General features: G+C 41.8%; 1 protein-coding gene across 7 annotated transcripts in view; it reads right to left on the bottom strand.

The window, feature by feature from the left end:
- The window catches only part of CFAP61 (cilia and flagella associated protein 61), a 119,990-nt gene that overhangs the window by 67,751 nt on the left and 25,786 nt on the right, over positions 1-26,453 (bottom strand). For all 7 annotated transcript variants that reach the window (XR_014513125.1, XM_083448551.1, XM_083448550.1 and 4 more), the window contains 7 exons: positions 22,318-22,517; positions 21,288-21,327; positions 18,114-18,253; positions 14,045-14,171; positions 13,656-13,733; positions 12,347-12,553; positions 9,578-9,712 (listed from right to left, as the gene is read on the bottom strand). Coding sequence is in view for 6 of the 7 variants with exons in the window: in XM_083448551.1 (XP_083304677.1) it covers positions 9,578-9,712; positions 12,347-12,553; positions 13,656-13,733; positions 14,045-14,171; positions 18,114-18,253; positions 21,288-21,327; positions 22,318-22,517 (927 nt within the window). In the remaining variant the exon portion in view is untranslated. The remainder of the gene's footprint in view (positions 1-9,577; positions 9,713-12,346; positions 12,554-13,655; positions 13,734-14,044; positions 14,172-18,113; positions 18,254-21,287; positions 21,328-22,317; positions 22,518-26,453) is intronic.

Raw genomic sequence — 26,453 nt, 5'->3', positions numbered from 1 at the left:
TCTGAGCTTCTACAACAGTGAATCTGCCTGAAAAATGCTGTTAAGGTATCTTCTATTTCATTCTCTTTTAAAAGAAGAACAAATTAGAGGTGCAAGAAAGAATAAATCAACAAAAACTGTTGTATTCCCCTTGTTCAGACTCTGTGATACACTGGATCGTTGACACAATTGCTGGCTGCAAGTTAGTCTGATGTACAAGAATGGATCACTGAATACACTACTAATGTAGTCACTCTGAGTGTGTTGTCTCTGAGCATCCTACTATATGGAACATGGCTTCGCCAAGACAGTACTGATGCATACACACATCCAATAAATGAACAGAAGATGAAGTCTGCTAGGTGATGGAATATAGCAGGAACCCTTTTCAAGTCTGTGTTGTTTCAGGCCAGTTGGCTTCAAGATGGCAGCAGGAGGTCAGTTATCAAGCTATGCAGTAACCATGGAAACCACGATTGAGTCACTTTACACTCCCTCTGGATTGTCATACTGGGAAGCAGAATTGTATTGCTATACCTCAGACAAAAACAGAAATTGCCTATCCTACATAGAACACTTCTTTTCACTTTTTTCAACCCTCCATTGATAACTGCCCATCTACAGTTTCCTTCTTCATCTCCCACTTTCCATTTTCTTGTTCATTCTAATTCCTCTGGGCTACTCTAATCTACCCCACTTCTGTCAGTCTCCTAGCATTTTTATTACTCTTACTCATCTGAGAATTTTGCCCTGCCTTTCTCTATAGGAGGAGACTCATCTCATGTCTGTTTCCTCTGCCATTTCTTTCCTTGGACCCTTGATCTCCTCAATATCTCCATTCCTGTTCTCTTGGTCTGCTGTACCCTCCACACCTCAATACTCTTTCTTTTTATTTATACCCTGCCTTCTGAAGCTGCTACTACCTTGAAGAAGCACTTGCCTGCTCAGTCACACTTTGATGTAAGAGCAGCTAAGCCAATGGCAGCAAAGGAGGCATCACCACTTCTTGACGACATCCACCTGTCCTTAAAGACAATCGACTGCACCTCTGGGGGTGAAGTCAAGCTGCTGTGTTAACAACACTGAAGAGACCTCCCTGGGGTGCAAGACCGGGCAGTGTATATGAAAGTCCTGGGCTGCCCAGATGACAAGACCCTTCTCTTGGCCTCACTGATGTGCTCCAAAGGAAAGCAGAGCAGTATGTTTGGCACCAGCTTGGCTGCAGGAGTTGCCAGAAGGAGGCGTACATGACACCATCCAACTGCCTTAGGGACTCCACTCCGGATTTAGCTTTTTCATCACCTGACGATATCCTGCAAGGCAGGGAAGGTTTAGGATCAGAGTTCTCCTTCTCCTAGATGGGCTAGCTTCCCAGGTTGATAAGCCCCATCTGCCCCTCACTTCCCTCTACAGCATGTGCAGAAACAGCCTTCTAGACCCACTCTTGGCCTTGTCCGCTCAATCTGCCAGAGCCTGTCTTCACATGCAGGGAGTGGCCCTAACTCACAGAGGATCTGAGACCCATTGGCTACCCTCCCCTGGTTTAGCCAGCCAGTTGAAGCTGTTTCCTGGGTGAGGCTGCTTTCACATGCTAACAGCTTCTAGGAACCACAGGTGAGAGCGGAGTGCAGGCTGGGGACCAAAAGTAGACAAACTGTCCCAGAAGGAGTACAAGGTGTCTCCCACTAGAGGTACTATCCCTCCCCTAACACCCCAAACACCCCATACTGGTAAGCAGTAGGAATACAAGGCCCCCTTCTTTCACTCATCAGAAAGAAAAAGAGACTCATTCATCCCCTTCAGGCTGTGAGGAAGGGACCCTTCCCTTTCCCCAACCCTTCTTGAAAACTTATTGAGGTTATCTGTGCACTACTTTCGGAGCATCTGACAACCTATACAAAATGTGGAGTTTTTTTTAAGATTAGAAATGGGGAAAGGTCCTTTCTCTACTGAGTGTCTGCTGGGCATGGGCTGCCTGTCTCTTACCTTCAACTTACAAAGTGGCCAAGGGTGATTTTGTTTTATATTTTTGAAAAAGAGATGAGCCTCAACACTCTGTGTTGCTCCTCCAAGTTCAAGTCCATGCTGATCCTCAAGAGGCATCCAGACACCTGTGCACCTCCTCACTGAGACAGCGGTGACGCCCCCAGGCCCAGAACTGCACTTATTACATGCAATGCTTTAAGAACACTGCTGTGTTTTAAAAACATGTTTTAAGAACTTTCCCCCTTTACTTCAAAAACTCTGCATGAAATATTATTTTTGATAGGCGCCTGCTACTTTCATGCAGAAAACTGGTAAAATGTGATTTTGCATGCAGGGTCACAAATTTTAATTCAGTTTGCACAATCACACACATTCCAATACAATATTCAATGTTTATTGTTATAAAAAAAATTAAAACAAAACACTATTTTGCTCCTCAAAAGGCATGTTCGAATCTACTTCAGTATAGCTAATGTTGTTACATACTTAAATTCAATCTAACACTTTGATGCTTTGAGCCCTTAATATTGCGACTTCAAATGTCAGACATTTCCATTTGATATGCATTTAATTTTGAAAGAGCTTCTGTTCTGAGTCTAACCCAGGAAAGTTCCTGCTGCACCTCTGCAAAACACTCGCAGCTGGGTCCCAGAAAACACTTGCTGAGATTTAATGTGCCAAAACTCAGCAGGCTGCCTGGCTTGTCAAGACCAGCCTCTGGTTCTATCACAATATCTTGCCTACAATACCCCAGGGCCTATAATTTCTCTAACACAGCTACACTTCCATACTTTCAAAGCAGGATTAAATCACAGAACCCCACTGATAGTGGGCTCATGTTTTATGTGGATGGTAAGCTTCCTGTACCTTCATTATTTCTCTGTTGTCTATATTATGTTCTCCAAATCACTGCCCTCTCACACTTTCCCCTCCCTCAATCCAGATTTTCTCATACTGTACTTTCTCCTTTTCAGAGTATTCCTAGTATGAGAAAATCTGGACTGAGGGAGAAGGAAGTGTGGGATGACAGTGATCTGGAGGAGAACATCATGGAAGTACAGGAAACTTACTATTCATATTAAACAACACAGCGTGGATGAGCGTACTGTCTTTTCTGTGAATGCACATAAGACAACAGAAATACACAAAAATATGTTTCCCTACTTTCAGAACTGCTATAGAATAAGTTTTGAAATTCTGTCTTGGTGTGCCATATAATTAAGCATCCAGATTTTATACTTAAATTAATAATTACAGCACAACTGAATAGCAACAATTGGATATAAACAGAAATGTGCATCTCGCTTTGGGGCATTGCTGAGTATTAGTATTTGAAGAATAATATTTATCTCGCCTTTCCAAACAGCTCTCATCACACTCAGCAGGATATCAACCCGTAAGATTTGTGCTAAAGGTTAATGAAGAAAGAACCAGCTTTGCAGGCCAGAATGAATATTCCAGTTTATGGGAAACAACATTAACACCTGTATACTACTGACATCATGCTTTCAAAGTGAAGATAGGTCACCTTACTTTTAATTTCACACATGCACATAAGAGGTAAACATTCAGAGCATTCTTGTTAATGATGCCATCTGCTGCCTCCTCATAATTGCATAATGCTCAGGCTTCCAGACAAGATGTAATGGCAGCAATACACAAACCTGCTGACATTTACAGTGAGAAAATTTATGATCACCCATCAGCTCAAAACAAATGTGTTTGCATGACTGCTAGTGCTATAAAATCATCAACTACATGGAACAAGTGATGGTAGAATAAATAATGGGTTTTCATCCATGCATGTTTTACACAAATCATTAGCAATTTGTTACTCACGTACAACAGAATCTTGAGCAACAGTTACTTCTTGGAAAATCACTCTCTACCTTGCTAAATTAAAGCTGTACTGTTGAACCATACTTAGTTTTACATGATCTCATCTACAATATCATAGACTGATGCTTTACTAAAAGGCTAGATTCAAAAGCACAGGCATCAGGGAGTAAGTCCCATTCAGCTCCTTTGGATTTCTATATTATTTTCAGCTGATCTGAAAACGACCCAATTTCCACTTCATTTTCTTGAAAACTAACTGCCCTTGTTGCCAATTTTGGCACTACTGACTCTATGGCTCTGATGCATAACAAACGTTGAGTTGCCTTCTGAAAAGACTTTTGGTTTGTGGGGTTGCTATGCATTGGCAAACAAGTGAACTCTAGAGAATATCCAGCCCACGTTGTGTCCAAAACCCACTTGTCCACCTGCTCTTCCACATGTGGGCAAAGTGCAGTAATCTGCCCCCAACAGACCCATGCACCAGTGCAAGTTTGGTGTCAGGCTGAGGAGTTCCTTTTGTGAACTTAAAGATGAATATGGAGACTTTTGTGACTGAGGTCTTGCATGCCCAGATGAGTGCTCTTTCAGTTCTAACATGCCTTGAAACCTTCACACAGGAGCAGAAAGTGGTTCTGATTAGTTCTGAAAGAACTGCAGGGCTTTAGGCTTGTGCTTATCTTTCTCAGCGACGGGGAGCAACTTTTTCTTATCTCAGGACTCTACTAATACCACCTCCAAAATGGAGTGCAGACTAGCCTGGCCTGTGAATCTGGGTCTACATCCCACTTCCACAGCCAAATATTCTGGTGCCCCACAGAATTGGCTGACAGACCCCTGGACTCAAACTGTAGCCAATTCCTGGGAAGAGTTAAGCAGTTAAGTTTGAGCTCCAAACAATCTTCATTTGGGGGAACTATACAGACTCCTGAAAAGATCAATTGTACAGCCAACAGGATAAGCAGCAACAGGCAAACAGGTTCATAGTGGGAGCCTCAGGCTTTGCATGGGCAGCAGAGCTGCTAATATGGAGTCCTGTGAGGTCTGGATTGCCAAACTGAAAATGCATAAGCTGCAACAGCAGCTTTCATCACATAATGGTCACCAGTACGCCATTATTCAGGCTGCAGTTGATCAGTGGACTGTGATCAATATTCTACCTGTCTTTGGATTAGGAAATGCAAACCTGTATTTCATAAACCATTACCAAGCTGAGAAATCTTTCAACAATAACAAGAGATTCTGCAGCCTTTTTGCGTTCGCAGCAGCAGGAGAAACAACAATCTTGAAGTACATAATAAAACTTAACAGAGTGCAATAAAGATACAATAAAACATGAACAATGGATGGTCAGAATCAAGAAGTAATTAAATAAACATATTACATTTTTATTCTGCATCATGGAACAGTTATTACTGTTAATTATAGCACCTATTTCAGGGTCATATTCATAATTTAAAAAGACAGATGGACAGCAGACTGCTTCCAGATGGTGAGAAAGTAAGTTGAAAATAAATGTTTAAAATACAATTATTAAAAATTAGCTAATCTCAAGCTAATTATTCACATGGGATAATCATAATACTGTCAAAAGATATTCTGTTTAAACCACATTTCCCCCTTGATCCAAAAGGGATACTCTCACTGAAGAATCTGTTCTCCCTGTGAAACACCTCTATGGCTTATTGAAGAGCCCATTGGTATCCCTATATCTATGGAATTTGTTGTGACCTTTATTCTCTTCTAAACCACATGATCAATTTCCCCTTCCTTGGCATCCTTGGCAGTGTCCTGACAAATGAAGAAACCATTACTAATTGAATACCTAGCTGACTGGAATGCGAAAATACATTGCTCTAAATATTTATTATTTTCTTTTCTGGAGTAAAATGGAAATGTTAATAGTAGCAGACTAGCATGCCAATATAACAGATTTTGTAAAGTTATTGACAAAACAAAATCACTTGTACAATATATAAATCAAGTTAGCTTTGTCAGGAAGAAAAAATCCAAAGAAAATTGAGCAACACACATACAGAAATATTGGTGGCAATCCTAAACAGTAAGCACAGCAGATAGATGATTTAAAAGCAGACTTATTACCAAAGGGTTGTATCCAATGTTAGTCCTACTCAGAGTAGAACCACTGAAAATAATTTTCATGAATAATTTAGGTTCATTAATTCTAGTCTCTCTCCATATGAACCTACCCTGGACCCTGAGATCATCTTCTGAGGCCCTTCTCAAGAAAGGTCCAGAGGGTGCCAACGTGAGGGTTGGCCTTTTCTGCAGTGGAATGCTCTCCCCAGGGAGGCTTGGCTGGCGCCTTCACACCTTATACACACAAAAAGTTCCTCTTCAACCAGGTCTTTGGCTGACTGACATCCAGTGCCCTTTTAAAATGTATTGTGGAAAGGGGGGTTATTGGGTTCACTTTGTTTTTGTTGTTGTTATGCATTTTCTTTTTTTGTATAATGTGATCTGCCCTGAGATCTACAGGTATAGGGTGGAATACAAATTTAATAAATGAATACATAATTAATTAAACAAACAAACAAACAAACAAAGGGTCTATTCTGAGTGTAACTTAAAAAGGTAAAGGTACCCCTGCCCGTACGGGCCAGTCTTGACAGACTCTAGGGTTGTGCGCCCATCTCACTCAAAGAGGCCAAGGGCCAGCGCTGTCCGAAGACACTTCCGGGTCACGTGGCCAGCATGACATCGCTGCTCTGGCGAGCCAGAGCTGCACACGAAAACGCTGTTTACCTTCCCACTAGTAAGCGGTCCCTATTTATCTACTTGCACCCAGGGGTGCTTTCGAACTGCTAGGTTGGCAGGCACTGGGACCGAACAGCGGGAGCGCACCCCGCCGCGGGGATTCGAACCGCCGACCTTTCGATCGGCAAGCCCTAGGCACTGAGGCTTTAGCCCACAGCGCCACCCACGTCCCGAGTGTAACTTAGTTGGATACAATCCAAAGAAAGTATTTTTTTCACACAATAATTATCAATCTCAAACAACAGCAACTTAGTGTAGCATGCACAAGGCTTTCTTCCATCATGGAGCCTAAAGGGACATACATGTATGTTTGAATCCAGAGTAGCCCTATGTGAACATTCCGTCAGCGCAAGGTTTTCTGCTTGTGCAACTGAGTATTTCCTCCTCTCCTCCCCTTGCACATTTCCTAAATCTGGTCTAGGGGTTCCTCCCATTGTGCAAGTAGAAACCCATATGCTGATAGGACTGCCCTTGGTTCCCAGGCAGTCTCCCATCAATGCAATGACCAGACCCAGGCATCCTTTGTTTCAGCAAGGTATTGGCCTCATGTGCCCTGAGACGTCTGGGGTCCAATACACCTTAAATGTTAGAGGCTGTGAGAGGCCAGAAAGAGATGAGTTTATTATTTGCTTCTTTATATAGCTTTAGTGCTCCTGCAACTTTCCTATAGTGTCACTTTTCACAGGCAGAGAATTGCACATGGTAGAACAAAGGACTAATTTAGGACATTTCCCCCCCCATACAGGCAACCCCCCCCCCATTTACACAGGGGTTATGTTCCAAGACGCATTGGTGAAATCACATAGAAACACTTTTTCCTTATGGCAACTGAGGACAAGCTGGTGACGGGAACAACCAAGATATAAGACAGTACACAGGAGACAAGTGAACAGAGATAGGAGAGGGCGTATGGGATGCAGCTAGGACAGAAGATCTGGACAGCAATGAGATGGCTGGTAGGGGAATTTGGTGGGGAAAGGTCACTGAGAAATTCTAAGATGAAAATTCCAGGAATTAAAGGAAGGCATGTTGGGAAGAAGCAGAAAAGGCACATGAGAAGGGAATGTGGAAGGGATCAGAACAGCCAATAGAACAATATATATGTGTGGAGGATGGAATCAAGGCATAAATATGTTAGTATTTAATTAGGTTTTAGTCCAATACCAAGATAAACAAACAACAGATTCCTATTTTGAAGAGCATGAACTAATCAGAAAAGAGGGTCTTGAGAAAATGCAAACCAGGAATTATTTTAACAATAAATATATAGAGAGAAAACTAGATATTAATATAGATATATAGTTCTATAGACAATGAAAGAGATGTGTGTATATAAAAGTTGTTTTCAACTAAAGGATTCTTCATAAATGAGACAGCAAGCACAAGAAAAGCAGGGTGAAATTGTGCTAGAAAAATGTAAAATGTAATGGTTCTGAGGATTACTAAAAGATTGGGACAGAAAGGAAGGAATTGAATTAGAAAATAGAAGTACAGAGGAGATTTCATCATAGAATACTAGCAGAAAGTAAAGAAGTAGAGAAAAAGTTCCTAGAAATATAGGGGGAATTCAAAACCACAATCTATACGGTTGAGGCACAGTTTGAAACATTTTAGCTACTTGAGATTTGTGAAGCCAAAAATCTATTAAGCAAACATGAAATGGAAAAATTGAACTGTGCTTTAAGTTCTTTGTGTCAGAAAAGTAACATTCATCATAAAACCAATACAAAAACCTTTATATATCTTTTTCTAGGTGATATGCAAGTAGATGACTTAGCACCAACAAAGAGGTATCTTGGCATATTTCTTCCTTTGTTACTTAAACATGGGAATGAACAGATACACAATCCATTTTCCTTGTTTTAAAAAATTCTGCATGTCCAATTAGCATCAGTACACTATTTCTGTAAACTGCTTTGTGTGCATTTGTTTTTTTACAATCAAGCAGTGTACATGATTTTATGAAATATAAATAAACAGCTAAGAAACTAAAAAATACACTGAGAAAAATGTAAAGAATATTGCTGAATGCAGTTGTAAATGTGGGTCCATTTTATGTCCCCCAACCAGAGAAAGGTGAATCTGTGTGCAGGAATAGGTTTCCACGCTTAGATGTGCAAGGGGCAACTGTGGGGGCGCAAAATCCCCCATGTCCAACAGCCACATGAAGAGACTCTGATTTAATGATCTACATGCGCAGCAACAGATGGCACACCTACTGCATCCAACACCATCCTCAATGCACACACCACGTCTCCCTTGCTGGGGCTGGGGACATGATTAAAAAGGGATTAGACAAATTCATGGAGGATAGGCCAGCTATTTGCCATAATTTTCAACATGAATTTTCTCTTCTTTCAAAATCAGCATTGGTATATTTTTATTTAAAGTGCTGACTGCAGATACATAGCTAAATAAATAAATAAATAAATGGTGATACAGCAAACTCAGAGGTGGTAAAGCATTGAGTTGCTGGGAGCTGACAGCGAGAGAGGCTGTGGGCTCCAAGAGGCATCTGTTTTTGGCCACCGAAAGGAAACAAAGCTGGGCTAGATGAAACTTTGCTGCTATGGTTCAGCAGAGCTCTTTTTATGACCACAGTCAGATACTGCTTTTTTCACTAGTGCAAATGGCCTTTTTGACGAGGGGGAAGCTATAGAAGGAATTACAAGCCCATGACTTTGTTTTTCTGGGAAGGATCAAACTGCAGAATAAAATAGTCTGATAGAATATCCATTCTGTGAATCTGACCATTTTAAATACTTAAATTATTATTATCAACATTCTGAATAATTTAAAGGCTGCTAGCTGCAATTCTCTGTTTGAAATACATGCTAAAAAAAGATAGCAGAGCACGACAAAGTAAGGGCATGAACATCAGGTTCAAGATAATTAAGAAGCAGCACACCAACATTAAGACAGTAATGTCATCCCATCTGCCAAATCCTACATTTAGTTGGAGCTATGCCTTTTGCTTACTGCTGCTTCTGTTACCCACCTGATCCTTTGAGACCTCTTTTGCTGGAGCATTTATGCCAAGTTTTTTCAGAGGATAGACAATCTGTCGTCTTGGTCGCACGGGAACCATGTAATGAAGGGCAGATGTCAGGGAATGGGCACAGGGATTCTGGAACTGAAGGACAACAAGCTATATTTTAGCGCAGATAATGTCATAAAAGTGCATCACAGATGTCTGTAGCGGTGCTTTGTGAATTTAAGAATCCTTTATCCTCTTGATTAAATCCAGGAGAAATATCACCAAAAAATAAATAAACACTCTCAGAGCAGAGGAATGGATTGCAGCTAATTCCTGACACTAATGAAGATAATTATGAGAGTAATTATATTACTATCTCAGTGGGAACGACAGATAAACAAGTGGTTTGGTTTATGGGATTTTGTAGCACAAGTAGTTTCCCCACAGGAATATATTCCTTCAGTGCAATCATGAATCATCTTCATCCATGCTCATTAAGGACGTTACATGCTTACTGTTCACCTCTGGTTGTTTGGCAAAGGAGGAGTTAAACATGCACATAGAAAATGCACATGAAGTAAAAAGTCATTTTCATTCAAATACAAACGTTAATGAAATAGCATAAACATGAAGGAAAAAATCTCCATCCTTCCATAAATACAGAAAATGATTAAAAATACATTTACCTTACTGCAAGTTTAGTTATAATCTGCATTTAAACAACAGTTGGGGAGCAACAGGAAATGCAAAAAACAAAAAAGTTTCCAAAAGTCTGTCACATTAAAAAAAAAGTCCGGAACCTGCTGTTTAAACAGAAATGACATCCCATAAAAAAACTTAATTTTCTTCAGTGTAGAAGAGAACCAAGTATTTCTAATGCTTCTTTCCTGCATAATTCCCCCCCCCCCCCCCCATTTCAGCTGCATATAGGGTAGTTATATTCAGGCATTCATTCAATCCCATAAGCAATTAGAATTATGGAAGGGGAAAGGAGGGCCAACTTCTCGGGCTGCACACACACACATCAGACAAGGTTCTGAAGCAAGGAGTCTTCTTTACATGCATAAGCTTCCCCCATGTGACCAGGGTTCCAAATCAACAGGCTGCCCAGTTCAGTTCTTTTTCTCTGCTATGTGGATGGTGGCAGAGCCAGGCAACAGGGATGCAAGAGAGGGGACGGGGCCTGCAAGCATGATCCTACTCATGCCTCGTGTATTTCTAATTGTGTGAGGGCTTGAATGCCTGAATAAGGGTAGCGGTAATATTTCAGGTCATAAAACGTAACTTGCTCATCTGAAATTGAGATCTTAAAAAGGGCTACGAACAGCAAGAGCACTTGGTACTGTGATCCAAAGAGCCATGTGCAACATTCCATGTATGCCCTGAGACTTGTCCTGCTCTCCCTTCTCCTGGCATCCCTTGAAAAGGTGCTTCCAGGGACTAGGGGAGTCATTTTCCAGAGCTTAAAAGAGGCAATGGAGCATGGGGAGCATGTGCAGAGGTATTTCTTTGGATCAAGGCCCATTCCTTCAGAGTTTACACTGTCTTTTTTTGTACAAAGGACATTTTCTTGAGCCCTTGTTCAAAATCAGTCCATCTTCAAACATTTGAGGCTGACCTACCAAAGCTTATGACCTTTTGGTTCCTATTGCTAATGAATATCAAAATGAGAGAGGGTGCGGGGTCATGTATTTGAAGGAAGTCCTTTGAGAGTCCTCTGTGAAGAGCTGAGCATTCAGTATGAGATGAGGGAGTAAGGCTGCATCCACACTATTCCTTTAAAGCACTTCCCCCCCTCCAAAGAATTCTGGGCACTATAGTCTGTTAAGGGTTGTTGGGAATTGTAACTCTGTGAAGGGTAAACTACAGTACCCAGAATTCTTTGAGGGAAAGAATGTGTGTTAAAAGGTATAGTGTGTGCAGAACATACTGAAATCTGAGATCCTTATATTTTTATCCCTCAAATTTATGTCCAAGTATGGAAACTTGGATGTAAAGGTTTAAAAATAAAGCATGATGTGTAGGTGGCAGGTTTGCACCCTTATTTTATAGGGAATTTCTCTAAAATGGCTATCAATGTGACTACAGCTCTGGCTAAAGCAAGCTGAATTCCTCAGGTAACCTCATCGTAACCCCGTCGATACCATTATTTTAAGCAAGTAAATATCAATAATGAAAACGATGTAGAAAAAGCTATTTATTCTTTTTTAGGCTTTACTATTGAGCCATTTTGAAATGAAGTATCCTAAAGAAAAAGCTTGTCCTATGCACACTAAAAGGAATGTGACCCAGAAGCTCATTGGATAAAAGTAAGGTTAGGCCCTAGAATTAACTATTTAAAAAGGAACTGCATGAAGAATTTTCTTTCCTGGAGGTTTTCAAGAAAGTTCACAATGTAGCTCTTGCTGATGGAAATAAGTTGAGACAACCAACTGACTCTCTTCTAACTCTAGGATTCTACATAGAAAGCACACTTCTGTGGATTTTAAAAGACAAACAGATGCGACTATACACAATACATATAATATATAATATCAATAATTAGTAATTAGTAATTAATTATCATAATATATCCTTCTGTGTGAGCCCTGGGAATCTCTATTGGTTGTATTTACGGTATTTCTAACTATGTAAGTTAGAAATGGTTTCCAATTGTTACACGTAGGTGTACATTTTTGTTGGCAAATTCTACATACACCCAAGGGAAAGAGTAAATAAAATTAAAAACCAATCAGCAACATTTACATATATAAAATCAATCTACTTCTTGACTAAATGATTATAGTTTACCTTGCCATCTTCAGGCTGAGGATAAATAGGGTAATAGAGACAAGATTTGTAGGCTAGTCGAAGCATCTCCTTCATAAAATGTTTTGCATAGTGATGAAAGATTGGATTCAGTGCAAAATGGTAAAGGTGACCATGCTCTTCCTGCTGGTGATGACTGAAATAAATAAAGTCTTCAATGTTGTAGTGTGAGCGAATATATTCTATATCCTGGAAAACATGAATTCAATATACTGATTAAGGAAAGAGCTGTGCTTCTGTTTTGGAACAGCTATAATGCAAATATTTGTATTCGTTTTTCTTTCAAGAAAGAGAGATCGCTACCACCAAGGAAGTAACTATACACCAGGAAACTCTCCTGCACAAGTTCCATGTCAGTGGGATTTGTGCAGATCATTTCCCAGTTGATTGTACTGTAAAATGAGACCATATAGGTAGCTTTTAAAAATGAAACAGTAGCTTTTAAAAACAGTATTGCATTTATTTGCACACTATATTTAAAATGTCTGGCTGTTTTGTGACCTAAAACCAAGACCATATGGACAACTATTAAAAATTAAGCATATTGGTAGAGGTGGGGTTTTTTATTTAAAAAACAACATAGTATTGCTTTTATTTACAACTGTATTTAAAAAGACCAGTTATTGGCTTACTAGAAACTGTGGATTGATCCTCATTACCAAATTACAGGAAACCCCTAACTGTTGGAAGCAATTAATATACCTTTAAAGATATTGCATTCCATATCATCCAGAGTTAAAGTCATATGGTTTTCTACCATATTAAAATGAGAAATTTAACAAGGAATTGCTGGCAAGGTCACTCAGTTTCTTAGATGGAGCCTGCCTGCCTTTATAAAACTTCCTTATCTTTGTAAAATAGCAAAAGGGAGCAAATAATAATTCATTTTAAAACTATTTCTTCTGTTTAAAGACAGAATAAATCATCTTGAATCTCTGTTTTTCAAGAAAAAAAGGGACAAAAACATACAAATTGCATTTGTATGGTAAATATTATTCTGAATTTAGTGCCTCGTTTTGTTTTAAAGAAGAACAAGATTGCGGATGAGAAAAACTGTATATTGCTGGGATATACAAAATTTTCTCCTCCAGCAATCCTGTTTTTCTTTTCTCCTTTAACTAAGGATTGTTCAAACATTATTCACACATCACACATTAGCTGTGGAAGGAAGCGAATGTTCAAAATGTTTATCTGAATAAAAACATTCCTGACTTTGAGAACATTTAACATTAATTTAGTGTTCTAAATCCTCCCATCAAAAAGGAAAAAATCTGTATATAAGAATATATACCGTTTCATTTCTAATAACTGATATTCCAACAATTTGATGCAAAACTTCTGCTACAAATGCTTGAATTGGTGTTCCATCCTGAAAAACAAAGCAAAAGATTTGGTGTACATTCTTCTACTCTAATACTTTAATTAATGTTCTTTATTTAAACACCCATCTCATCTCAGCTCCCCTCCCACACAGTACACTCTGACATGGAGTATAATAATATAAAAGGCCCAAAGGGCATTTTACTTTTTGCACCAGAAAGGTGTCTTCTGTACACTGGTTTAGTATAGCAGCAATTTTGAAGACTGCCAGTTTAGCATACACAAATGAGTAGATTCCTATTTGAACACTCTCACAATAAAGTTCAAACAGAAGCAATATAATGCAGTGTAACAACTTACTGGATCTCTTCGTGCCAATATGTACCCATTTAGGTCATCCAATATACTTTTGTTCAATTTCAAAGTTTGGATGAGTAATTCAACACCGGCGACATCACTGGTTCTTGCTGGTCTTACAATAAAGGACCTGTTAGAGAAATAAACCCAAATCCTGTATATGCAGCAAACAATGGCATCTACAAATTGTCTCAGATTCCAGGCTTAAATACCCAAATGTGACTATGACCAGGAAAATTTTGGTTTTGATACTGCATTATCACACTGCAGTGACATCAAGTCACTTAAAACTTGGGGGGTTGGACTCGATGGCCCTTGTGGTCTCTTCCAACTCTATGATTCTATGAAAACCCTTTAATGCTGGTTTGAGTTGCTTCTCTACTAGACAAAAAGCTGAAGTTAGATTCAATATTCTTACACCTCACAGTGTACATATAAACAAACATAAATCAATTTGAGATCAGTAACTGGCATGGCTTCTCTCAAAGCATTCTGGGAGCTGAATTTTGGTGTATGAATGTATCAGCATCTCTCCACTTGCTCTGAAAAGTACTGGGTATTTGTGAACATGCCAAGCATTATGAACCAATTCTGGATTAATACTTTCCATTTTAAATGTAACCGTTATGTTTCTCTCATGAAACATACGCGCATATTAGATATCAGTGTTCAAAGATGGAGCCTCTAATTCAAAAACCTTCCAGATCAGCACAAGGTCCAATAACTTTGTTAAATATTCACCCACTCTTACAAGTACCACGTGGCCATCTCACCCAAAGAGAGCATACCACTGGCTGAGCTAATGGATGCTTGGCTGCTCCATTCAAGAACAGCGAAAAGTAGCTAAATAAAATTGCATATTTTGATCAACTGTACTCATTACAAATCATATTTCCCTAAAATCTAGTGCTCAAAGATTTGTAGTAGGTATGCTCCTAGGTACCTGCTTATGTCTGGATAAACCACTAACCTTTCATTGACAAGCAGCAGAGCACATTCTGTAGACTCCATTATTATTTATACAACAGGGCGTCATCTAGACTGAGTTGGCACACATTCATTTTACCACTTGTTGATCCTTGCCCATCAAATGACTGAGCCATCAGAGGTTAACACAGATAGAATGTTTGGCAAAATAATAAGTAAAAAACCAGTAGTACATGCATCATTACGTCTGCGGTTGTTTCCTTGCCTAAAGAGGCAAGAACTCTACTAGTCCACAAAAACATCAAAACAGCACTGTCAGAGCTGGCTCCAGGTCCCAGCTCACAGAGGACCAACGCTAGCCGGTAGTAATGTACAAAAGTCTTTATTGAAGTACAGTTTCCATTTTCAAGCCGGAGCGCCCCAGCTCTACGTCTAGGGTTTAGACCGGCGAAGCTCCATCTGAATCTCCGCCCCCTGTACACCAGTTTAAGACTCTAGCCTTACTCCACCTCTTCCGTCTCTCCTTTCTCCTCTGGGTCCTGCTACCCCCCGGGGTTCCTTCCTTCCTGGATTCTTCCGACGCAGACGTAGACCCCCCTGACTCCTCCCGCTCTTTTCGGCGGGCTTTGGGACCTGGCTCCCTATCCGGGCTGTCAACTGTGCCGCCCTCCTGTACATTTGAACTTGGCGCGCGCGCCCAGCCTTCAACCTTCCTCTCGACCGTTTCCTCGCTCCCCGATGGAGGCGTGGCCAATCCTGCCTCATGTCCTCCCGCTGGCAGCGCGCCGCCTGATCCCGATGCCTGGGACTCCTCCCCCCTACTGCACTCTGGTGTGGACGCTGGTCCGGATTTCCAACTGCTGCTCTCTGAGTCCCCTCTGGTCCCTTCTTCCTGGGGTGTCCCCCTAGGCACCCCCCTTGCCCTGACCATGGGAGCCCCTTTCTGTGAATCTTCCGATTCGCTGGAAAGACTCAGAGACCTCGGACCGCTGTCATCGCTGACATTTCCTTCGGACTCCTCCTCCTCGCTCTCCATTTCCTCCCTTTCCTGTGCCTCTGCTCCTGAACCCCTGACAAGCACCATAAAAGAACTACTGTGGGAAAGTTATTGAGCATATTTTGAGGTTGCTACTATTTTTCAATGCTATTTTCCTTTTGCAAACTTTCCACAGAGTAGAGGTTGTATGTGAGAAACGCTGCTGAGTTGGAAAGAGCAGTAAGTTTGAAACATGGGAATTTTTTATAAATCAGAATTTTTCTATTATTAATATAGTAAAGGTAAAGGTACCCCTGCCCGTACGGGCCAGTCTTGACAGACTCTAGGGTTGTGCACCCATCTCACTTAAGAGGCCGGGGGCCAGCGCTGTCCGGAGACACTTCCGGGTCACGTGGCCAGTGTGACATTGCTGCTCTGGCGAGCCAGCGCAGCACATGGAAACGCCGTTTACCTTCCCGCTAGTAAGCGGTCCCTATTTATCTACTTGCACCCAGAGGTGCTTTCGAACTGCTAGGTGGGCAGGCGCTGGGACCGAGCAACGGGAGCGCACCCCGCCGCGGGCATTCGAACCGCCGAGCTTTCGATCGGCAAGCCCTAGGCGCTGAGGCTTTTACCCAGAGCACCACCCGCGTCCCCATTTAATATAGTACAGGATACATTTTATGACATCTTTTGATACTTTCCTCCTATTTTTCTGGATGTCAAAAACTGACTATTTCTACCTCCCCAGTATATATTCACAAAATACAGCGAGTTTCTGTACATGCAGTTAGTAATAAGCAGCTGAAAATGGGTAGAACAATACCTGAAAAATTGGTATCTACATAAAAAGCTGACCCATTATGAGAATCAAAGACTAAGAGAAAAGATATATTTAGCTTCTTTATGTTTATTTTGCCCTCAGTAAGGAATCAACTCATTCTAGAAGCCCAATTCATTTGACATTATTATTATTATTTGCTGTCAAAATTGAAGAGAAGTATCCATTAAGCGGGGACGCGGGTGGCGCTGTGGGTAAAACCTCAGTGCCTAGGACTTGCCGATCGTATGGTCGGTGGTTCGAATCCCCTGCGGCGGGGTGCGCGCCCGCTGCTCGGTCCCAGCGCCTGCCAACCTAGCAGTTCGAAAGCACCCTTGGGTGCAAGTAGATAAATAGGGACCGCTTACCAGCGGGAAGGTAAACGGCGTTCTGTGTGCTGCGCTGGCTCGCCAGATGCAGCTTGTCACGCTGGCCATGTGACCCGGAAGTGTCTGCGGACAGCACTGGCTCCCGGCCTCTAGAGTGAGATGAGCGCACAACCCTAGAGTCTGTCAAGACTGGCCCGTAAGGGCAGGGGGTACCTTTACCTTTATCCATTAAGCATTTCAGCCTACACCCTGTTATGTATTATTTTTCATCCCTTCTTGTTAAGTAGCAGGCCTAGAGTTGAATTTGCCTTCCTCTAAATTCTGTGTGAGGACTTTTCCTTGTCAAAAGCTTTGCTAATCAGTATTTCGTTTAGAGCCATTCCCTTTATCTCTCTGACTTTGCACTTTCACAAGTCCTCTCTCTGTCTCTCTAGACTTCCTTCAGTGGGCTTTGCTTTTCATCCATTTTCAGCAACTCACTTTTTATTCATATGTCTTTTAAAACCTCACTGTACAAAAACATCACATTGATCTTTGTTTTACTTCCTCATCAGGAAGGAATTATTAAGGGCTTGACACTGGCTTTTATGTTACTCAGAATTTTTCCATTACTGGTTAGTTTTCAGCTCACATTCACATCTTATCCAGAAACTCTACTATTTAACTTGGGTATCTTTATACAAGAACTAGGTGGGCTAGTTCTTTATATTCAATCCAACTCTTGCCTATAATGCTTTCACTTTTGTCTTTTCATTTACCAGTAAATGCTTATCTTGCTTAAAGTACCCAACTCTTTTGCCACAGAATAAATATTAAAATCCTTTAAGAAACCCCTTTAAATTATACAGACCCTAGCAATAGAACTTTTTATAGATAATTTGTTTCCCACAAACAAAGCAACTGATTAGCAAAGACTATAAAAAGAAATAAACTGATGGAGTAAAATTAAAATGGTGTGACAACAACTCATATACAAGCAATACCACAAAATCTTCTGTAGTAGCAAAATGTGCCACTAACTTGAGTAATCCTGAACGGTGAAACACATAGAGCTCTTGATCCAGTGTACAGCTGCTAAAGGGTATAACCCGGACAAAATTCTGGATCAGATAAAATTCAGGCACCATATGTGGAACCGAGATAATGCAGAAGTCTTTGTCCTGAAAGAAATAATAGACTACAATAGGCCACAAAAACTGAAAAAAAATGTAAGCTGTTTAAGGAAATGCACATAGGGAAAGACAATATTATATGCAACATATAGAATGGGATCAAAAGAAGCAGGGTTGCAACTCCTCCTTTTTGCTCAGGCTCTTGAAGGACCCTCCAGAATGGGATGGGATGTGCTGCAGGAAACTGCCGTGGGGAGGGGTAGCAGGAGGAATCCTGCTGCACAAGCAGTTCTCTGGATCCAAGCCATAATGCATGAAAAAAGGACTCAATGTGATTTATATATTCACCTAATTTTCATAAAATCACAAGAAGTGTAATAGTAACTGCGGGAAAGCAGTCACAGTTCCATAACCATCTTGTGTATAGTAATATAGAAAGGCAGTATACAAATTAAAAGTGAAATGGAATGAAATATCTGCTTAATCCCTTATTCTCTACAGAGCTCAATTCACTGTGAAATTCTCCCGGGCAAACCCCACTAAGATGCATGATGCTCTTGGCTGTGCTCTTGCACAATTCCTATTCATTTCAATGGGGCTTGCTCGGGAGAACATCATACTACATTATCCTCTACCAGAGCCAGGGCCTTCTCAGTGATGGCTCTCACCTGGTGGAATGCTCTGTCCAATGAAACCAGGGCCCTGCAGGATTTAACTTCCTTCTGCAGGGCCTGTAAGACAGAGCTATTCTGCCTGGCTTTCAATTTGAACCTGGCCTGATCTTTTATTCCCCTTCCTTCCTTCCCCCTCCCCTTTTTGTGAAGATTGCCCGCCCTGGGATCCCACAGCTGGTTCTCCCCTGGTCTCCTCGCTGGCCCAAGTGGGACTGATTTAGCCAGGTAGCCCTGGTGATCATCTAATGTTTATTGGATGGATTTCCCCCCTAAATTGATTTTATTGTTATTTACGCTTTATACCGTATTTTATGCTTTTTTTTTTGTAGCATCAATTAAGTGTTTTAAATGTGTTGTTAGCCACCTTGAGCCTGGTTTTCCTGAACCGGGAAGGGCAGGGTATAAATAAAAACATATTATTATTTATTATTACATTAGCCTGATGAGAACATGTTTTCCACAGAGATTAAGTGTATTTATACAAATATAATATTTTGTGATACATATAGTCCTTAGTAATTACCAGGCAATTTATGAAATAGTAAAAAACTGTCCGTTTGGAAAAGGCTGAATTTGAAAAAAAATATTTCAGTCCACAGTAAATAGAGATGCTTTCTACATACTTTTCATTTTTACTTTCCACAATTATGACCTGTTCTTGAACACAGAATCTGTAACTGAATATGTAACTAGCCACAGAGGTTTTCGGCTGTTAGTGTTTCTGTATTTTATCTAACTATTTGGGCACCAAGCCATTCAGGCATATTGTATTGCCACTAATCTTGTGTCTGGAATTCTATGGTATATTCAAAATGTGGAAGCAGGAAGCATCCAAGTTACATTCTTTATTTCCGTTACACAATGTTGAATCTGGTTTTGTTTTAAAAAATTGATAATATGACTTCCATTTATTTTATTAGGAAATGAGAAAAGATGATTTTAAAAAGTGGTGGTGAACCGGTGGCTCTCTAGATGAGTGGGGTGGGAACCTCTGGCCTGTGAGGCTGATTGGCAATGACTTCAAGCCCCAGTGGGTTTGGCTACACTCAGGAATTTCCAACTGGGAACTCTGGAGTCTAGTCAATCTGTGCTGAAAGCAGAGCTTGGAGGCAGTATCAACGAACCCCCTTGCTTGGATTCTCCTTTGCAGCATGGCCTGGGGAAACTGGAAAAACATGGGGGAAGAAAAAAATTGTTACCTGATGTCTTGGTGATGTAGGTGAGCAACCCCATCTGTGTTTCAGTGGTCTGCCAGTGATGGGGGAAATAAGGATTTGGCCTGCCGAGCTGAAAAGATTCCCCATTCCTGCTCTAAATATTGCTGGACTACAATTCTCATCATCCCTGACCATTGGCCATGCTGGCTGGGGCTGATGAGAGTTGGGAGTCTAAAGGTTTCCAACAGCCCTGTGAGAGCCTGAGGCTTATAGAGGAAATCTGACAGGAATCTAAAGCACCTGCATGACCTTGGGAAGCTCCTCAAGTCCTGCTATTGTCTCTGTAAGCACCAAAATCCAACTGAACCTCAAGTGTAGTAAGTCTCACCTCCCCAGGGGAACTGACTGGCCATTGGCTTATTTTGCAGTGTTTGATTTTGGCAGGACTCTGGAGACAGGAGTATAAGAGGGCATTGAGGACGTGCTGTCCAGCTGGATGGAGCCAGAGCCACATGCTCCTTGTATTGTGCTTTAAAATATGGAAGGGCAAGTAGCTGAAAGGAGCCACAAAACCTTGAAACTATTCACCCTCAACTATTAAATTGTTACCCTGCTCCACTTGTATATTTTCCATTTTTATTCTACAAGCACAAGAGCTGTGATATTGTAAATGAAAATTGATTGCATTTATGGATTTTTGTTGGTTGCATTGGGTGGGGGAAAAAAGTGGAATATATATTTAAAAATAAATATAGCAGCCCCCCACAGAAGCTTGGAATTCTTGCATGCACAAAAATGCCTCTGTATCAGACTCTGCACAGGCATACTTTAGGTAATAAGAGACATTCTCTGGTCTCCTAGGAGATAGCAGTCACAAAAGAATTTTTAGGAAATGGAAATGGGTGTTAGGGTTTAAGGGCTGGAGACCAGAAAAAAATCCCTTGAAGTTTAGTAGCTGGAAGCCTGGAAGCTAAGCTGGGTAGGAAGAGAAGGAGGAAATGTCATTTTAACCCCCTTGGCTCTGTCTGAAACCCGTTATCCTAGGATCGATTTCATTTATTCTCTGCTGATTTGCACTGCAATCCCTCTGACATGTGCACTAGCAAATCCTTGCAATAGTCCTTAAAATCATCCTGCCATTTCTCTGCTCCCCTAAAAGGAAGTTGGCTCAATACAAGCAAATACAATGTCTGGTAAACTGCTTTCATTCATTAATTGCAAAGCAAAGGCTTTAAAAATGTACATACTTACTGGGAAAAGGTTGAAAACAAAATTCATGAAATCTAATGACCTGCAAATAAAAACAAATAATTTTACAAAAATCTTGACTTTTCCACTGTGCAGTATTTATTTTATAATATTCCTACCTACTCTAGAAAGCATTCTCCAACCTTAAAGAGGTTTTTTGAGTGCAGCTTTAACTACACAAAACAATACATCAAGATGATGATAAGCCTTATTCAAGTTGGAGTGAGACTGTGCTGCTGGCCATGATCCCAATTCTGAAAACATAAGAGCACTGCTAGATCAGACCAAAGGCCCACCTAGCCCTGCATTCTGTTCTCATAGTGACCAAACAGACCACCTCTATGAGCATCTGCAGGAAGCTTCCGTGGGAAAGAAATTAAGGCATCTCTCATCATGCAGAGATAAATGGAGATGCTGAGGGAGAGGCATAGGCATTGGGAGGGGACAGAACACTTGAAGAGACAGCTGAAGGAACCGCCTCATAGCTATTAGTGCTTTGAACTTGATCATGGGTAGGGGCAGGCAAGGAAGAGAACGGCTCCCTCTGCCTCAATGACGACTCAAGTGCTGACAGGCTGGTGGCAACCTCAATTCCTAAGGGGCTGTCCTTGAAGATGACCTGGAAACTTCAAGTGGTTCAAAATGCAGCTGCCAGATTACGGGTTGGGATTCCATTTAAAACACCATGGTTTTTGTTGGTTGGTTTGACTGATTGGGAAGTTTAATCTTATACATTTTAAATAAATAAAAGTCAGTAAACACTAAAGAAATCAAAAATATAAAATATACAGTCATACCTCGGGTTGTGAACGCTGCGGGTTGCGGTCTGCGCTGAACCCGGAAGTACCGGAACAGGTTACTTCTGGGTTTCGAAGCTCGCGCATGTGCAGAAGCGCTGGAACCCGGAAGTAACCCGGTGCTGCGGGTTGTGAATGTGCCTCCCGCACGGATCACTTTTGCAACCTGAGGTATGACTGTACGCTCATTTTTTTCCCATTTAAAATCAAATATCTAGATTATTTACGGTACTTGCCTTGTTTCATGTTTCTCATCAATACAAAAGAGCTGTATACAAAAAGCATTCACTTCTCCTTTATACGTAGGACGAAAAGGCTCTGTCTCCACAGTCAGAATGGATGGTGTCTTGGAGGTTTTCAAATCCTTGCTTCTGCTGATTTCTAAACTGCTGGTTTCTGGCCGTTCTGATGAAACTCTAGCAAGTCCTCCCTCTCTCTACAGTGAGAAGCAATGAAAAAACAATTAAGATATTTCTAAATTCACTTTTATAATGGCAGCTTTAACATTATAAATAAAATGGCTTATAGCCCCCCCCCCCAAGAGCAACTCTAAAAGTAGTTTTATACACTAGTACAATACAGTGGTACCTCGGGTTAAGTACTTAATTCGTTCCGGAGGTCCGTTCTTAACCTGAAACTGTTCTTAACCTGAAGCACCACTTTAGCTAATGGGGCCTCCCACTGCTGCTGCGCCACTGGAGCACAATTTCTGTTCTCATCCTGAAGCAAAGTTCTTAATCTGAAGCAATATTTCTGGGTTAGCAGAGTCTGTAACCTGAAGCGTCTGTAACCTGAGGTACCACTGTACTGGTTTTGTTTAAACACTTACTGCCATGATAAATGCAGAAAATTTGATGTGAACAACCCATTATTCAGAGTTTCAGTGTAACTTTTCTCTGATTGCTACTTGAGGCTAGGATGAGGATGAGGAATGGCGAGTGTGGAGTAAGTTAGTCCTCTCTATGACATCCGTTTTACTTTTCAAAATCATCCATTCAATGTGCTTCCCCTCCCTTCCCAAGAGGAAAAAAATCCTGTGTTTTTTCTCACTGTGAAGAGAAAGGCAGTTTGAAAGAGGTAATTTCAGAGGAAAAACAGCCAGCGGCTGAGCACCTCCTCCCAGTGGTGGAGGTGTTAGGATTATTGCTCCATGCTTGCAGTCATGGGATTGTTTTCTATCACATGACAGTGTATGTTTTCATTCCACAGTGTGGGAAGTGATGGAGACAGGATGTTTGGAATACTGTGTTCCGTGATGTGGGACTACTGTATTGTCCTTTGTTCTTTCTCTTTGCTGTCTGGTGAGAAAGAGGAAGGAGCGGAGTCAGAATGCTCTGGGTGTATTATATGTAAATAAAGTAGTTTAGCCAAAATGCTGCGTTGCTGATTCTGTTACTCAATCTGCTAACACTCTGCGGTTCCTTAAGCATGCTGATGCCTCTTGGTATCAGCCACTGTGATGTTCGGGCTGGAGAAAGCTTTTGAAGCTCCCGAACGACCGATCAGGAGGGAGAGAACATGCCAGTCGGCATGTGTCTCTATTGAGGTCCTACATGCATGTAGGACGAATCCTGACAGGAGGAAGGGGGTGGAGCGGGCCGTCCCGTGTGTCATCACTGGGGGGGGGTGTGTGTGACAAAATGACAAAACTATGAGATTTTTAAAAAACCATATTGTATTAAAAAATGGGCTCATGGAACTTTTTAGTTCAGTCAAGAAACATAAAGAAACGCGGCTGGCACTGGGCACCACACCGCGGGGGCTGCGACTTACCACCGGGCCTGCAGTGTGCCCGAGCCACGCACCTCTCCTGAAAAGGCAGCGTGGGGCTTGTGTCTCCCCACCACCTCTCCCTCAGCCGCCCCACAGCTGAGGGGGAGGCGGTGGAGAGGCTCCACACAGCGCACCCCACCCCCATGGGCAGCTCGCCTCGCCCCCGGCTGCAGGATGTGTGTGCCGCACCGGGCACCCGAGCAGCTAGCTACACCGCTGCCTCCTCCTCACATGCCACATGACAGGATGGTTCCACTTATCAATCACAGGTGTTCCACCAATGTACCTGTCATGATAACAGTGTATCAGGCATCCTGCTGGTTGGCCAGGGCTTCTGTCTAACCCTACAGCCTATCAGCAAACAGATCTTCAGTATAAGACTGAGCCCTAAATATAACTTACAGGGAGTAATATCATTACAAAATAGCAATCTATCTGCATTCTTGGCAAAATCATCTCAAAGAAAATCAGTTGAAAATTGGATCTAGAAAAGGGGAAAATATCTGCTTTGGTCACAAATAAGAGTCATGTTAACCACTTCAGAAGCATGGCATGGTGTTAAAGGAGAGATTTATGCAGTAACTTTGAAGTGTACAATATCTGTTTGAATATTAAATGTGAAACCATTACATCTGGTTAGATCATTTATATTAATGCTACATAAATTGAAAAGATAGGCAGGAAATCATCACTTAAAATTAAATGGCGATAGAAAGGAGAATTAAGTTACGATGAATACAAATCCTAGCACTAAATAAGAAAAGATGCCAAACACGGTTGCAGCGATGAACTGGCACCACATTTGAAACCAAGCCAGTACTTTCCAGAGTTTAATCTGATTATCTCCCCATATGTTCAAGGCAAGTTTCAGAAACAAATCAAGTTCAGTCAAAATACTATAAAACATGGGCCCTGAATTCAGCTGAACCCAATGAAACAAATTTCAAATTATGTACAATACCCAACATAATATCAGCGGATATGAAAAAGACACGATAGTCTAGTCGCATATCAAGCCTGCTGGTACGGAGAGAGCACAGTTGAAGCTCACCCAAATAGTGCACTTGGTACTTTTGTGAATGTGCGAGACCAACCTTTTGTCTGTGAATGGGAGCAACCGAAAAGGTGCACAGGGGGGGGGGGACCTTTCTGAAATGGAGAAACTGAAAAGCAAGATGAGGACAGAAAATTACATAAAGAAGATGTGTAGAAAAGGCTAGTTTCTTGAAAAAGAGGAAGTAGCCTTTGAAGGGACATGGAACAACATAAAAGGGGGATTAGGAAAGTAGTCAAACAACTGCTGGACCACAAGGCTGAAGTAGAAGAACAAAGACTGAGAATATTGGAAGTGCCAAGACCAAGCACCAACACTTTGCATGCATGTGTTTACAGTGTGTTTGCAGTCATGCCTCCCCAGTAGTGGGAACAGACAGCTTTCCCAATAGCAGAAAGATGTAATATACAGAAATTCGAAGAGTACAAAGTAGAGTGTGACAGAAATGCAAAAACAAGTGTACATAAGGCAAAGGCCCCATGTGATCTGGCTACTGTGTGGCCAAAGGTACTACAGGTAACTGAGCTGTGCAAGGCCAGACAAGACCCTAGACTTCTTCTCAACATTGGACCTAGGAAGGGGCGAGGATTGCTGCACAACTTCCATGACAATTCTTGTCCACCCTGCAAGAACTGAGAGGAAGGCTGGGGTTTCTCATCACACTTCTTACAACAGGTGAAAATGTGTAAGTACTGTATTCTTCAAACGAATAGAACGGATTCAGTCCTGATTTTGGGACCGAGACGGCTCTGGTCGCCCTAGCAGATGATCTCCGTAGACAACTGGATCGAGGCGGGTCAGGACTGCTGATCCTTTTAGATTTGTCAGCAGCCTTTGACATGGTCGATCATGATCTTCTGGACCACCGCCTCGCAGACGTGGGGATACAGGGCATAGCCCGTAACTGGTTGTGCTCTTTTATCTCTGGTCGGGGACAGAGGGTGGCACTAGGGAGGGAAATGTCGTTGTGCCACTCCTTGGTGTGTGCAGTGCAGCAGGACGCAATTCTCTCCCCGATGCTTTTTAACATCTTTATGCGCCCCCTTGCCCAGATTGTCCAGAGCTTTGGGCTGGGTTGTCACCAATATGCTGATAACACTCAGCTCTATCTGCTGATGGATGGCCACACCGACTTGGCCCTGAACACACTGACCAGATGTTTGAAAGCTGTGGCTGGATGGTTTTGTGGGAGCCGATTGAAACTAAATGCTTCAAAGACAGAGGTCCTCCGGCTGGGTCGGGATGGCATGGGGATGAGGGACCAACTCCCTTCTCTTGCGGGGGCCCAATTAGTGCCATTGCCTTCTGTTAAGAGTTTGGGTGTAATCCTTGGCGCCTCCCTTTCCATGGAGGCACAGGTTACAGCAACAGCCAAGGCGACATTTTTCCACCTTCGCTGTATCAAGCAGTTGGTCCCTTACCTTTCCCGCCCCGACCTGGCCACAGTGATCCATGTGACGGTAACCTCCAGGCTTGACTACTGTAATTCACTCTACTCGGGGCTGCCCTTGAAGCTGTCCCAGAAACTCCAGCGGGTGCAGAATG

The sequence above is a fragment of the Podarcis tiliguerta genome (assembly GCF_965153285.1).
Source record: "Podarcis tiliguerta genome assembly, chromosome: 7".
Taxonomy (NCBI): Eukaryota; Metazoa; Chordata; class Lepidosauria; order Squamata; family Lacertidae; genus Podarcis; species Podarcis tiliguerta.
This window is presented reverse-complemented; position numbering and strand designations above follow the sequence as displayed.